Source organism: Mirounga leonina, unplaced genomic scaffold (genome assembly GCF_011800145.1).
Source record: "Mirounga leonina isolate KUSES-001 unplaced genomic scaffold, KU_Mleo_1.0 Mir_101609, whole genome shotgun sequence".
Classification (NCBI taxonomy): domain Eukaryota; kingdom Metazoa; phylum Chordata; class Mammalia; order Carnivora; family Phocidae; genus Mirounga; species Mirounga leonina.
In genome coordinates, this window is record NW_023270164.1 from 13,610,627 (window position 1) to 13,626,989 (window position 16,363).

Consider the following 16,363-nt stretch of genomic DNA (forward strand, 5'->3'; position numbering starts at 1 on the left):
GCCAACTTTGTGTCATCTATGAAGCTAGACATTGGAGACATAGAGATAAATGATCCAAAGTTCTTGCCTCCAGGGAGCTCATAGTCTAGTGGAGGAGAAAACTTCCTAAACAGATCATTTCATTACAGAGTGACACGTGAACTCTCCTAGAATGTGCAAGGTTCAGTCCATTCCAGAACTATTAAGCAAAAAGTCACCAGAATTTGAAGATTTGGAAAAATTATTAGCCTACATATATTGCAAAACATGAGAATATGTACTCTGGAGAGAGCACTAAGAGTGTGGCTGGACAAACTTTTGCTGGAGGGATTAGATGTGTGACACATGGATCCAATAAACTATCTCAGCAGAAACATTGGCAGCTTGGACTGAAGGGTCAGACATGGGACCAAATGAAGAAAGACTGTCAGACTTTGGGGATTCTACAGGCAGAAAACAGGCTGATAGAGTTACTTGGCTGTGAACATGTGTTATTCTTCAACAAAATGGAAGAATGCCTCTAAGGGGGCTCAGAGGTCAGCGGGGATGCTGAGGGTGGTTCATAAGCCAGAGGTGCTGCCCCTGCCACCACAGATCCAGAGAGTGGTGGCCTGGAGGTGAGGCCACTGTATTCCTGGATCCAGAGGGTGGGGCCACTTCCTTGATTAGAGTCGGGGGCTCCCACCCCTGTTAACTTGAGAGAATGGGGCCAGAGGAAAGAACATCAAGCCACCAGAGAATTATTCTGAGGCCTGGAAACCTAATGGAATTTGCTCTACTGGGCTGTCAGTTTGCTTTAGACCAGCAACCCTTTTATTCCTTCCATTTCTTCTCTTTCAGAATGGGAATGTCCATCCTATGCCTGTCACAGCATTGTATTTTGCAGGCAGATAACTTGTTTTCTAGGTTTTACAACTCCATGAATAGAGAGGAGCTTTTCCCCAAGATGGACCATACAAAAAGTCTTATCCATACTTGATTTAGATTATTTAGAAGGTAAGATTTTGAGCTAAGAATTAATGCTGGAATGGGTTAAGTCTTTGGGGGATGACAGGATGGGGTGGATGTATTTTGCATGTAGGAAGGCCATGACTTTTGGGAGTGTGGGCAGAGGATAGATTGTTTCCCCCCACCAAATATGTTCAAGTCCTATTCCCCAGTACCTGTGAATGTGACCTTATTTGGAAATAGGGTCTTTGCAGATATAGTCAATTTAAAAAGAGGTCAGACTGAATTAGACCACACATAGCCCTAATCCAATGACTAGTGTCCTTATAAGAAGAGGAAAATTTGGACACAACTACATACAGAGAGAAGAACACCATGTGAAGATACAGAGCATGTAGACACAGTGGGGACAACCACGTGATGATGGAGCCAGGGATTGGAGTAATGTGTTTAACAAGCCAAGGAATGCCTACAATCACCGGAAGCTAAGAAGAGGCAAAGAAGGATCCTCCCCTAGAGCCTTCAGAGAGAGCATGGTTCTGCTGACACCTTGGTTTTGGATTTCTAGACTCCAGAACTGTGAGAGAATAAGTTTCTGTTGTTTTAATTCACTCAGTTTATGGTAATTTGCTATGGCAGTCCTAGGAAACTAATATAGTATATCATTACAGGCTTTTCTAGTAGTTGACACAGATTAAAAATCCATTTTGAAGACAGATGAAAAACTGGCATGTATACAAACCACTGATCTCTGAATGCTAAGGAAGACAGTTTAACTTAAAGCTTTCAGTGTGTGGTTGTTGGGTTTTGTGCTTGATTTTTATCCCCTCCAAAATATTTAGGTGAATACATTCATGCAGAGACCATCACTCCAATCATACTCTTTGCTGTTTTAGGGCAGCTAAGACTATTTCCTCAATCTCCTGAATCCCTCTCAGCACAATCCGGAACCCAGATAGGTACAGTAATTATTTTTCTATTAGTTAAAGGAGATCTTGTTAATCTAGGCATTTTGTAAACTCTACAGCACTATCCAAATGTGAGAACTTAATAGCATTAAGTATCTGCAAAGTGTATGAGTCTCAGATGAAACATCCCGTAAGGCACAAAATCTTCTAAAGATATATTTCCTTAAAGGAATCTTGTTTGGGATGGCTTATTTGATGAAAGGCTATGTTTAGATATAACAGAATCACTGGTTTTGCTGTAACTTAAACTCAACTGCTTTGTTATATCAAGGTTTAGTAACTACAAAATGTTAGGGCCTCCTGGGTTGGCCATTGGTAAGGTAGCCATATCATCCAAATCATGACACTTTAACAGTAAAAGGGGAAGATATTAGTAATTATGCTGGGACAACAAGTGTAAAATGTGTTCATCCTGAGCAAATCATTAGCCATGAAGACACTAGGCATGAGCTAGAGAATCATTTGGCCAACTTGAATTTATTTGTTGCTCTACACAATCTAGTTGTCTGGCTTAGTGCCACTAGTTGTGTGTCAGACTACCGCATAACCACAAGTGGTGGGGACTAGAAGAGAGAATGAAGATAATTAATTAGTCAGAATTTAAGATGTTCTTCCAAGAGCATAGATTAAGAGTTAGGAGATCTGAAATCTCAATTCTGCAACAATAAACTGTGACTTTAGGCAAGGCAACTGAACTCTTCTGAGTTTCAGTTTTCTCATCTGCTTAATTAAATCTCAGAATCATAAGCTTCTCAAATTGAAAGGAATGTTAGATTTCATCTAGTCTACCCACTAGAAAAAACTAATTTTCTTTTTAAAGTGAACTGTAAAAATTGAGGTGCATTTGACAATTAAAAATTATATATATTTAATTTGATGATCTGGTATACATATATAAATGTACACACATACACATAGTGAAATAATCATCCAAAGTCAAACTGATTAACATATCCATCACCTCAGATAGTTACCACTTTCTTTCCTTCTGTGTGTGTGTGTGTACTGAGAACATTTAAGATCTTCCCTCTTAGCAAATTTTAGTATACAATGAATGATTATTACTTATAGACACATTGTTGTACATTAGATCTTCAGAACTTATTCAACTCATTCATCATTCAGCATAACTGAAACTTTTTACCCCTTAACCAACATCTCCTCATTTCCTCCTCTCCTAACACTTGGTAACCACCATTTACTCTCTGCTTCTGTAAGTTTGACTATTTTATTTTTTTTAAAGATTTTATTTATTTATTTAAGAGAGAGAGGGATTGAGAGAGCATGAGCCAAGGAGGGGGGCAGAAGGAGAGGGGGAAGCAGAATCCCCCGTGAGCAGGGAGCCTGATGTGGGACTCGATACCAGGACTTTAGGATCATGACCTGAGCCAAAGGCAGACACTTAGCCAACTGAGCCACCCAGGTGCCCCAAGTTTGACTATTTTAGATTCCACATGTAAGTGAGATCATGCAATATTTGTCTTTCTGTGTCTGGCTTACTTAGTTTAACATAATGTCCTCCAGGTTGATCCATGTTGTTGCAACTGGCAGAATTTCCTCCCTTTTTATTTTTTTTAAGATTTATTTATTTATTTTAGAGAGTGAGCAAGAGAAAGAGTGCAGTGGGGAGGGGCAGAAGGAGAGAGAGTCTTAAGGCCTTACGACCCTGAGATCACAATCTGAGCTGAAACCAAGAGTCCAGTGCTTAACTGACTGTACCACCCAGGCACCCCTGAATTTCCTCCTTTTTAAAGGCTGAACAATATTTCATTGTGTGTGTGTATGTATGTATGTGTATATATGTGTGCGTGTATGTATATATATATATCATATACATATATACATATGTGGGTGTGTGTATCACATTTTCTTTATCCATTTATCCACTGAAGGACATTTAGGTTGTTTCCATATCTTGGCTATTGTAAATAATGCTGAAATAAATATGGGAGGCCTGATATCTCTTTGAGATCTTGATTTCATTTCCTTTGGATATATACCCAGAAGTGGGAATGCTGGAACATAAGATGGTTCTATTTTAAAACTTTTGAAGAATATTCATCCTGTTTTCCATAGTGGCTGCACCAATTTACATTCTCACCAACAGTGCACAAGGGTTCCCTTTTCTCCCTATCCTCATCCTCATTTGCTATCTTTTGTCTTTTTGATAATAGCCACTCTGAGTTGAGATGATATATTACTGCGTTTTTTTTTATTCCAGTATAGTTAACATACAGTGTTATATTAGTTTCATGTGTACAATATAGTGATTCAACAATTCCATTCGTCACCTGGTGCTCATCATGACACATGCAATTCCTAATGCCCATCATGGGGATGGATAAAATAGGTAAAATATCATTGCGGTTTTGATTTACCTTAGTGATGATTAGTGATGTTGAGCACCTTTTCATGTACTTGTTAGCCATTTTTATGTCTTTGGAAAAATGTATATACAGGTCCTTTGCCCATTTTAAAATCAGAGTTTGTTTTTTTGGTATTGAGTTGTAGGCATGATTTATATATTTTGGATATTATCAAATATATGGTTTGCAAATATTTTCTCCCATTCCTTAGGTTACCTTTTAACTGTTGATTGTTTTCTTTACTGTGCAGAAGCTTTTTAGTTGATGTAATCCCATTTATTTATTTTTACTTTTTTGCTTGTGGTTTTGGTGTCATATCCAAGAAATCATTGCCCCAACCAATGTTAAGAAACTTTTTCTTTGTTTTCTTCTAGTAGTTTTATATGTTTAAGTCTTTAATTCAGTTTGAGTTGATTTTTGTATATGGTGTGAGATAAGAGTCCAATTTCATTTTTCTGCATACAGATATCCAATGTCCCCAGCACCATTTATTGAAGAGACTATCCTCCTATTTTGTGTTCTTGGCACACTTGTCAAAGATCAGATGACTGTAGAAGCATGGATTTATTTATGTGCTATTTGTTTCCATTGGTCTATATGTCTGTTTTTATGCCAATACAATACTGTTTTGATTACTATAACTTCAGAATATGTTTTTTAAAGCTTTTATTTACTTATTTGAGAGAGAGAGAGCACACACACAAGTGGGGGGAGGGGCAGAGGGAGAGGGAGAAGCAGACTCCCTGCTGAGCAGGGATCCTGATGCAGGGCTCAACTCCAGGACACTAGGATCATGACCTGAGCCAAAGGCAGATGCTTAACTGACTGAGCCACCCAGGCACCCCTAACTTTGTAATATATTTTGATATTAGGAAATGCGATGCTTCTAGCTCTGTTCTTCTTGCTCCAGATTGCTTTGGCTATTTCAGATCTTTGGTGGTTCCATATGAATTTTAGAATTGTTTTTTTTCTATTTCTGTAAGGAATGCCATTGGAATTTTGATCAGGATTGCACTGAATCTGTAGATCACTTTGTATGAACATTTCGATAGTGTTAATTGTTACAATCCATCAACATGGGAGATCTCTCAATTTATCTATGTCTTCTTTAATTTCCTTCATCAATGTTTCATAATGTTCAGTGTACAGGTCTTTCACCTCTTTGGTTAAGCTTATTCCCAAGTATTTTATTATTTTTGTTGCTATTGTGAATGGCTTTTTTCTTAATTTCTTTTTTAAATAGTTCATTGTTTATGTATAGGAACCTGATTGTTGTATGTTGATTTCACATCTTACAACTTTATAGAATTCATTTATTAGTTCTAACAATTTTGTCATGGCTTCAAGTGCCCATTGATAGTTGAATGGATAAAGAAGATGTGTATCGATATATATAAAACCACAATGATATTTTACCTATTTTATCCATCCCCATGATGGGCATTAGGAATTGCATGTGTCATGATGAGCACCAGGTGATGTATGGCATTGTTGAATCACTATATTGTACACATGAAACTAATGTAACACTGTATGTTGACTATACTGGAATTAAAAAAAAAACGCAGTAATATATCATCTCAACTCAGAGTGGCTATTATCAAAAAGACAAAAGATAGCAAACGAGGATGAGGATAGGGAGAAAAGGGAACCCTTGTGCACTGTTGGTGAGAATGTAAATTGGTGCAGCCACTATGGAAAACAGGATGAATATTCTTCAAAAATTTTAAAATAGAACTATCTTATGTTCCAGCATTCCCACTTCTGGGTATATATCCAAAGGAAATGAAATCAAGATCTCAAAGAGATATCAGGCCTCCCATATTTATTTCAGCATTATTTACAATAGTCAAGATATGAAAACAACTTAAATGTCCCTCAATGGATAAATGGATAAAGAAAATGTGATATACATAGATACACACACACATATGTATATATGTATATAATACACACACACAGTGGAATATTATTCATCCATAAAAAAGAATGAAATCTTGCCATTTGCAACAACAGGGATGGAGTTAGAGAGGATAATGCTGAGTGAAATAAGTTAGTCAGAGAAAGACAAATGCCATATTATTTCACCCATATGTGGAATTTAAGAAGCAAAACAAAGAAGCAAAGAAAGAGAGAGACCAAGAAACAGACTCTTAACTATAGAGGACAAGTTGATGTTTACCAGAGGGGAGGTGGGGAAATGCGTTAAGTAGGTGATAGGGATTAAGGAGGGCACTGGTCATAAAGAGCACTGGGTGATGTATGAAAATGTTGAATCACTATATTGTACACCTGAAATATAACACTGTATGGAATTAAAATAAAAACTTAATAAAAAAATTTTGTTGAAGCTTTCAATTTTCCTATGTATATAATTGTGTCATCTGCAAAGAGAGGCCATTTTACTTTTTTCTTTCTAATTTGGATGCTTTTTATTTCTTTTTCTTGACTAATTACATTGGCTTGGATTTCCAGTACTATGTTGAAAAAGGGTGGTGAGAGTAGGCATCTTTGCCTTGTACCAGATCTTAGAAAGCAAACTTTCAGTTTTTGTCATTATGTTGTTAGCTATGGGCTTTTCATTATGGCCTTTATTGTCTTAAGGCAAGATTCTTCTATTCCTATTTTGTTAAAAGTTTTGGTGAATAGGTGTTGAACTTTGTCAAATGCTTTTTCTGCATCTATTGAGATGATCAGGTGTTTTTTTTTCTTTCACCTTGTTAATTGTATCAGAATGATCAATTTATCTATGTTGAACCATTCTTGCATTTCTGGGATAAATCCCTCTTGGTTATAATGTATGATCTTTTTAATGTACTACTGGATTCAGTTTGCTAGTATTTTCCTAGGGATTTTTGCACTCATGTTCATCAGGGATACTGGCCTATGGTTTTCTTTTCTTGTAGTGTCTTTACCTGGTTTTGGTGTCAGTATCTGGTTTAGTATCTAAACTTTGGAAGAATTTAGAAAGGATTGGTATTAATTTTTCTTTGAATGGTAGAATTCACCCATGAAACCATCAAGTCCTGGGCTTTTCTTTTTTTGTTCCTGGGTTTTCTTCATTGGGAGATTGGTGATTACTGATTCAATCTCCTTATTTGTTATTGGTCTATTCAGGTTTTCTATTTCTTCCTGATTCAGTTTTAGTAGTTTGTAAGTTTCTAGGAATTTACCCATTTCTTTTAGGTTATCTTGTTTGTTTATAATAGTTTCTTTGATCCTTTTTATTTCTGAGGCATCTGTTGTAATGTCTATTCTTTCATTTCTGACTTTATTTATTTGAATCTTCTCTCTTTTTTCTTAGTTAGTCTAGCTAAGGATTTGTCAATTTTGTTCGTCTTTTCAAAAAGAGCACTTCTTTGTTTTGTTGGCTTTTTATAATTTTTTATCTGTTTGATTTCATTGTCTAATCTTTATTATTTCTTTGCTTCTGCTAAATTTGGGCTTAGTTTGTTGTTTTTTCTAGCTCCTTGAGGTGTAAAGTTAGGTTGCTTATTTGAGGCCTTTCTTTTCTAGTGGAGGCACTTATTGCTATAAACTTCTCTCTTATAACTGCTTTTGCTACATGCCTAAGTTTTGGTATATTATATTTTCATTTTTGTTTTTCTTAAGGTACTTTAAAATTCCTTTTGGATTTCCTCTTTGACCCAATGTTTGTTCAAAAGGATACTGTTTAGGGGCACCTGGCTGCCTCAGTCAGACGAGCATGTGACGTTTGACTTGAGGTTGTGAGTTTGAGCCCCATGTTGGGTGTAGAAAGTACCTGAATAAATAAAAACTTTTTTTTTAAAGTGTACTGTTTAGTTTCCATGTATTCATGAATTTCCCCATTTTCTTGGTGTTACTTATTTCTATTTAATTCCATTATGGTCAGAAGAGATACTTGGAATGATTTCTATTTTCTTAAATTTGTTAAGACTTGTTTTGTGGCATAATATATTATCTATGGTAGAGGATGTCCCATGCACTCTTGAAAAAATGTGTCTTCTGCTGCTGTTGGGTGGAAATTTCTGTATATGTCAGTTAGGTCCATTTGGTCAATAGTGTTATTCAAGTCAACTGTTTATTGATTTTCTGTCTGCATGTTCTATACATTATTGTAGGTTGTAGTTCCCTACAATTATTGTATTGATGTCAATTTCTGCTTTCAGATCTGTCATTATTTGCTTTATATTTTTAGGTACTCTGGTGTTGGGTACATATATTTTTATAATTGTTATATTTTCCTGTTGAACTGACCCCTTTACCATTATATAATGCCCAATTGCATGAAATATCTGTTTTCATCCCTTCACTTTTGGCCCATGATTTCTTTATTTTTTTAATTTAAATTCAATTAGCCAACATATAGTACATCATTAGTTTTTGATGTAGCATTCAATGGTTCATTAGTTGTGTATAATACCCAGTGCTCATCACATCATGTGCCCTCCTTAATGCCCATCTAAAGTGAGTCTCTTGTAGACAGCATATTTCTGGATCTTATTCCTTATGCATTCAGCCAATTCATGTCTTTTTTAAAAGTTTTTATTTAAATTCCAGTTAGTTAACATACAGTGTAATATTAATTTCATGTGTACAATATAGTGATTCAATACTTCCATACAATACTCGGGGCTCATCACAAGTGCACTCCTTAATACCTACCACCTATTTAACCCATCTCCTTACCCACTTCCCCATTGATAACCATCAGTTTGTTCTCTATAGTTAAGAGTCTGTTTCTGATTTGCCTCTCTCTCTCTTTTTTTCCCCCAGTGCTCACTTATTTTGTTTCTTAAATTCCACATATGAGTGAAATCATAAGCTGTTTGTCTCTCTGACTGACTTATGGGGAATCCTCTTGCACTGTTGGTGGAAATGCAAACTTGTGTAGTCACTCTGGAAAACAGTATAGAGATTCCTAAAAAAGTTAAAAACAGAACTACCCTATTCCAGCAATTGCACTACTAGGTATTTACCCAAAGAATACAAAAATACTAATTCAAAGGGGCACCCCAATGTTTATAGCAGCATTACCTACAATAGCCAAGATATGGAAACAGCCAGTGTCCATTGACTGATGAATGGATAAAGAAGAAATGGTATATATATATAATATATATATACATACATACACACACACACAATGGAGTATTACTCAGCCATAAAAAAGAATGAAATCTTGCCATTTGCAACAACATGGATGGAGCTAGAGTATTATACTTCATGTCTTTTGATTGATGAAGTTAATCTATTTATATTTAAAGTAATTATTGATAAGTGAAAATTCACTATTACCATTTTGGTATTTGTTTTCTGTATGTCTTTCGGTTGTTTTGACCCTGTCTTCTTCTCTTGTTGTCTTCCTTTATTATTAAGGATTATTTTTTGTAGTAATTTGTTTTGGCTTTCTTCTCTTTATCTTTTGTGTATCTATTATAGTTGTTTATTTGGGGAGGTAGCTCAAGGCTTGTATAAAATATCTCAAGTTGTAACCTTCTATTTTGAGTTGTTAACAATTTAACTTCATTAACATACAAAAACATTACACTGTTACTCCCCCCAACACATACACTTTGTGTTCTTGTAGGCAGAGTTTGCTTATTTTTATATTGTGTATCCATTAACAAAGTTTTACCTACTAACTTTTATTTTAGGGTTATAAGTAGTTTATCCACTACATAAATTAATACATAAATTGTCAGTGTTCTATTAATCCTTATACATCTATATATTTACATTTACTTGTGAGATTTATGCTTTCATAACATTTAGTGTGTTTTTATTTAATTTTGAAGAACTCTTCTAAACATTTCTTGTAAGGCAGGTCTAGTGGTGACAAACTCCTTCAGTTTTTGTTTGGGAAAGACTTTATCTCTCCTTTGTTTTATTTTATTTTTTTTAAGGATTTTATTTCTTTTTGACAGAGAGAGAGAATGTACAGGCAGGGGAAGCAGCAGGCAGAGGGAAAGGGACAAGCAGGCTCCCCGCTCAGCAAGGAGCCCAATGTGGGGCTCAATCCCAGGACCCTGGGATCATGACTCGAGCCAAGGGCAGACGCTTAACCATCTGAGCCACCCAGGCACTCCTCATTTTATTTTATTTTTAAAAAGATTTATTTATTTATTTGAGAGAGAGAGAGAGAACGGGGGGGAGGGGCAGAGGGAAAGGGAGAGAAGATCCCAAGCAGACTCCATGTGAAGCATGGAACCTAACACAGGGCTCAATCCCAGGACCCTGAGATCATGACCTGAGCCAAAACCAAGAGTCAGACGCTTAATCGACTGTGCCACCTAGGCGCCCCTCTCCTTCATGTCATTTTATTTTATTTTATTAATTTTTTTAAAAGATTTTATTTTTTGACAGAGAGAGAGACACACAGCGAGAGAGTGAACACAAGCAGGGGCAGTGGGAGAGGGAGAAGCAGGCCTCCCGCCGAGCAGGGAGCCCGATGCGGGGCTCCATCCCAGGACCCTGGGATCATGACCAGAGCCGAAGGCAGATGCTTAATGACTGAGCCACCCAGGCGCCCCCCTCTCCTTCATTTTAAAGGATGATTTTTACCAAGCACAGTATTCCTGTATGTGTTTTTTTTCTTTCAGTACTTTGATTACATCATCTCACTCTTTCTTGATGGGCAAGGTATCTGTTGAGAAAACTGTTTATAGTCCTATTAGGGTTCCCTTATATGTGATGGGTTACTTTTGCTGCTTTCAAAATTTTCTTTGTTCTTGACTTTTAACAATTTGATTATGTCTTGGTGTAGTCTTCTTTGGGTTGATCTTGTTTGAAGATTTTTGAACTTCATGAATCTGGATTTCCATCTTCCTCCCAAGATTTGGGGAGTTTTCAACCATTATTTCTTTAAATAGCTTTCTGCCCCTTTCCCTTCTTCTTGGACTCCTATAATGCATATATTTGTTTGCTTTTCTCTATGCTTTTTCATTCTTTTTTCTTCTCTGACTGATTTAAAATAACCTATTTGTAGATTCTTTCTCCTGCTTGATCAAGTCTTCTGTTAAGGCTCCCTGCTGCATTTTTCATTCCATTTATTGTATTCTTCAGCACCAGAATTTGTTTGGCTCTTTTTAAATGATTTCTATCTTTTTGTTGAGCTTCTGATTTTGTTCATGTACTGTTTTCCTGGTTTTACTGAATGGTGCATCTGTGCTCTCTTGTAGCTCACTGAACTTCCTTAAAATAATTATTTTGAATTCTCTTTCAGGAGGTTCGTAGATCTCTATTTCTTTGATATCAATTACTGGAAAATTATTGTTAATTCTTTGATGGTGTTCTGTTTTCTTGATTTTTTAATGTTTTTGGTACTCTTGTGTTGATGTCTTCACATGTGATGGAGCAGTCACCTCTTCCGGACTCTACAGACTCATTTTGGGATAAAGACTTTTATCCATAGGTGGGTGTGAGGGTACTAATTTGGGTTGGATAAGGCAGCTCTGGCTCTAGGGTGTGCAGGAGCAATTCCTGCTTCAGGGATGGGACAGCAGCAACGTCTCTGTGGAGCTCCATCAACTGAGGGCTGTGTTGGCAAAGACTGCAAGGGACCTCATTGGCCAAGACTATGGGTTTCCATAGTGGTGGTAAGGGCTGTTGGGCTCCTTGGTGGTGAGGGCTGCTTGGTCCTCCCATTCTCCTTTTCCTCCACAAGGGAAGTCATTGTCAAGAATGGACTCTTTTGTAAAAAACTTAGTTCCCCATCTTTGGAAGCATTTAAATAAAGGCTGCATGACTGGATCTAAAGATGCTTTAGAATCTAGAACCTGGAGTCTAGATGACTTTTAAGGTCTATTCCTATTCCTATAGTCGATGGATCCATGACAATTCATTAGAAAGAGCTAACCTTTTAATCTAGTCTTCTAAGCAGCTCTTTATTTCCAATTTTCTTCTGCCTATTCTTTCTTTAAGTCTCCCAGTCTCAAACCTTTTATCTGTTTATAACTCCTCTCTCTCCTTTGTTTCTTTCAAATATTTAGATTATCCCCACCTCTATCTCAGTATCTACTATTTGTCCGCCCTTTATATCTTCAATCTGGAGCTTAACTTTGTCTTGTCTGAATTAATCTCTAGCTTCCTCTATGATCTTCTGGCCTCCAGTTTCTCCCTCATCTAATCCAGCTTGTATTTCTAAAGTATCCCTTTGATAAACTCTCTTTCTTTTCCAATCCATCTTTAAACTGAACTTTGATATATTGCAATTCTTCACCACTCTTTATCCTGGCATTGATAGTCCTCTACCATCAGGCTCAGGCAACCTCTCCAGACATTTCTTAAACTAACTTTCCCAAACTCTTCTGGTCATCTGGTTCCTCTTTTACTCTATTACAAAAGTTTCTCTTTTTCTGTTACTCAGCTTTTGCTTACATTAATTCCCCTGTTTAGGACTCCCCCCTACCCTTAATTCCCTGTCACCAATAAAACCCTATTCATCTTTCAAGGTCAGTCTCAAATCTATCCTCTATTAATTCTTCCCAGAGAACTCCACCCCATACTTTTCTCTCCTGAACTCTTATACCACTTTACTGTCTGTTTCATTCATCTGGCAATCAATCATGCACTGTCTTGTAACATGCCTGAAAACTATTATTTCTCTCAAATACTGTCATTTAACTGTTTCTTTGTGTATACCTTGTCTTCCCAATTACCTAAAAAGCTCATTGGGGCCAGGAACCAAAGCCACACCTTCTTTTCAACTCTCTATGGAAGAGAACTGGGGGCCTAATAAGGGCTTATTCCTTAATGTGTACTGCCTATTTTCTAGTAGGTTATCCAATTACTTTATAGTGACTTTAATAAACCACTAAGTCCATAATTAATCTTCCTTCACCCTATATCAGGCATTGGTGGCGACAGAGAATAGAAGAGACCATTAGAGATTAGGTACATATGAGAGAAAGCATATTTGACTCTTTAAGACTCATGCAAGATGAATTGCTAAGATGCTCGTGCTGAGACATTTCACTATCAGCTAAAAGTGTTCCTTAATAGATTTAGGTCCCTGGACAGCTTCACAGAGGTTGTGATTGCAACCTGAAACATGATTCTTCCAAGAGAATAAACAGGCAGATCATTTTTTTCCTTTCTAGTTTATGCTAGGTAGTCAATTCCTAGATCTTTAATTCAGTTGAATCAGGAATGGCACATCAACGCTCTGATGGCTTTCTCTAGAAGCTTTTTCATTTCTAAACTAATAATTGAAATTAAAAATATCCTATGTAAAATTTTATGCCAAATTGAAAGTGTGTCTTTCATGAGAAGTGCTCCAGCTTGGATAGAGATAAACCAAGGGAAGAAATAGAATTGGCCTTAGGGATGATAATGGAAGAAGAGCATGGAAATCACAACTTCTTGTAGCTACCACTAATGCTGTGCCATAGTGGGCTTAATGGGAATGGAGGGGAGGAATGGGATGAGTTTCTCTATTAGGAAAGGGATTAGAAAACAACAAAGGAGTAAAATGATGAGAGCATTTCATGAAAGACCATCATCAGATTCTAAGCAAGAATCTCTCATTTATGTATAGACAATGTAGGCCTGGGAGAGGCCTTACTGATATGTGGAAAGATACTTAAGCCTCAGTTCGGTCAGCTTGTCATGTACTCATAGCCCATGAGTAGCAGAGTATATAGCTATGAAAATAAGTGGTCAAAAGCCTGAGAAGTCCTAGAGAAATGAGAACACATGGTTTTTTCCATGGCATTGCTTTTGCTTATAAAACCCATCATTACCACTCTTCTATCCCAAATGCCTGTAATAATCCTCTACCCTTTGCTAGTTAGTTAAAATATCAGCTTCTTTTTAAGGGTGGATTGATCTTCCCCTTTATCTCCAAGACCTGCACAGCAGAACTTTGCTTTAGGATGAACCATGTATCATTTTCTTTCTAAACCCTGGCTCCATGATTACCCTCAGATTCATTTATTCATTCAACAAATATTTATTGCACCTCTACTATGTGCCAGTCACTGATATAAGAAATCAAATGACAAAAATCTTTCCCCTCTTGAAGCTTACATAACTTCTAACTATGGTAGGTCTTCAGAAGAGTGGATTGAGGGCATAGCCCAGAGTTTGAATGGTGTACATTGGTTGCAGGGACCAGTGGCTTGGGGTTTGTTATTACTAAGAAGAAGAACTCTGCTAAGCTTTGGAGAGGACTGCTCCCTGCTCTTCCTCCTACGTTTCTTTTGTGGTGGACAGTGAACAGAAAGGCAAAATGACATAGTGTCATTTAGAGTCACACAGCCTGGGTCCAAATCCTGCCTTTGCTCCTGAGTGGTTATTTCATTGCTACTGAGTAGTTGTTTCATCTTTGTTTCTTTCTTCTTTGTGAGCCTCAGTTTCGTTAGCTGTTACTATAGTCACTCAGCAGACCCAGGTCAAAACTGCTGATTGCAGATTTACTAACATTAAGAACATCTAAGTTAGCTGCTCACATACATCTTGAGTGCCTCATCCATTGGGCATACAGTGACATCTACATATCAAGTGGATTGCACAGAATTATCTAAACCACATACTTACCAAGGTCAAGTTTGAGTGAATTACTTTTTTTAATAAATAGTTCTAAACAGGTTTCCTAATGATATCCATCTGTAATTCCTGACCACATGGTCTCTACTTCCATCTTATTATTTCTCTGTTTGAAATGTGGCTTAACTATTGCAGTCAATTAAATGTTTACTTCTGAAAGTTGTGTGAATTCTCTACTATTTCCCTTACCTTACGAATTTCTCCCTGTTGGACAGTTTTTATGACGTTAATCCATTCTTCCATGTCTTTCCGGTTGGGTGCAGCCAGGGTAACTTTTCGTTGTGGTGTGATCACCTAAACAAAAAGTCACATTATTAGCTGGTTCACATTCCACAACTTTGCCCCCAAATATAGCCTGTGAACTCTCCAAGGACTAGACAGGTCTACCAAGCTACTTCTTAAATGTAAGGCAGAAATTCCCAGAGCCACTTAAATGTAAGACAGAAATTCTCAAATACCTACCCAAAATAATAATGATAATAGTAATAAATAACACTTTAATGGCATTTACCATGTGCCAGGCACTGCTCTATTACACTTTATGTATATAATTTATTTCAATCTTCATCATGACCCCATGAGATGGGCATTATTATTTTTCTCATTTCATAGTAAGGAAAGCCAAGGCAAAGGGAGTTTAATGACCTGCCCCAGGGCCACCTAGCAGGTAGAAAGCTGAGCTAGAATTAAAATCTAGATTCTTTGACTCCAGATTACATGTTCTTAAACACTAAGCCGTGCACCATCTATTACTCCAGTGAGGTTGCCTAAAAATCCTACTCACTTACTGCTGCTTTGTCTACTTAAAAATGCTAAAAGGGTATATGCTTCAGCAGGGTCTGCCTCTCTCTGTTTGAGGGGAGAGTTAAAATAGTGAAGAGTCTAAAAATCCAGTTTCTTTCTTGCTTATAGTCAAGGACTACCTGAAGAGAACTTTACCATTATGTCTCTTAATCCTGGTTGGTATATGAACCCTGGCAAGAATAATGAGAAAGCCATGTTGAGGGTCTAGCAGAGGTAGGCCATGGTCAAGACTTGGTCTTTTCCCAGAAGGCAGGAGGGACACAGATGGCTACAGCATCAGTGATTGCTTCAATGGCCCTACTTGCCTTTACTACCAGCCCCCCAAATCTTGGAACTAGAGCTCACTACACCAGCAAGCAATTTCCTTCTCCTGCATGTAGCACAGCATGATTCTGTGATAGATGGGAATGGAATCTAGTGGGAATTATGATAACAGCCACACCTTTGGTCCAAACCCATTCTTGTGTGGGGCTGATCAATGGTGCCTCTATGTTTTAATTAGGCTAAGGGGCATCCTAGTCCTTGGTATTTCTCCTCTAGAATAAAGATGAAAAACATTAGCCTATATGCTCATCACCCAAAGGCTGAGATTTTTGGGACTGGGTCAACAGAACTCTCAACCTTACCCTAGGTCAGTGTGATGTAATGAGAGAGAAAAATAATAGTAGGGTCTCCCCTCTTATATCCTACTGCTTTCCTTTCAACAGAGAATGGAATGTGGACCAGCCACAGAAGTGGGGTATTGGGCCTGTAGCTCTTTAGTCTGCT

The 16,363-nt window shown here is 37.3% G+C and overlaps 1 protein-coding gene across 1 annotated transcript in view; it reads right to left on the reverse strand.

Moving 5' to 3' along the window:
• Positions 1 to 16,363, reverse strand: part of DGKK (diacylglycerol kinase kappa) — a 146,855-nt gene that overhangs the window by 84,711 nt on the left and 45,781 nt on the right. The window contains exon 4 of the mRNA XM_035004821.1: positions 14,981 to 15,085. Within this exon, the coding sequence (XP_034860712.1) occupies positions 14,981 to 15,085 (105 nt within the window). The remainder of the gene's footprint in view (positions 1 to 14,980; positions 15,086 to 16,363) is intronic.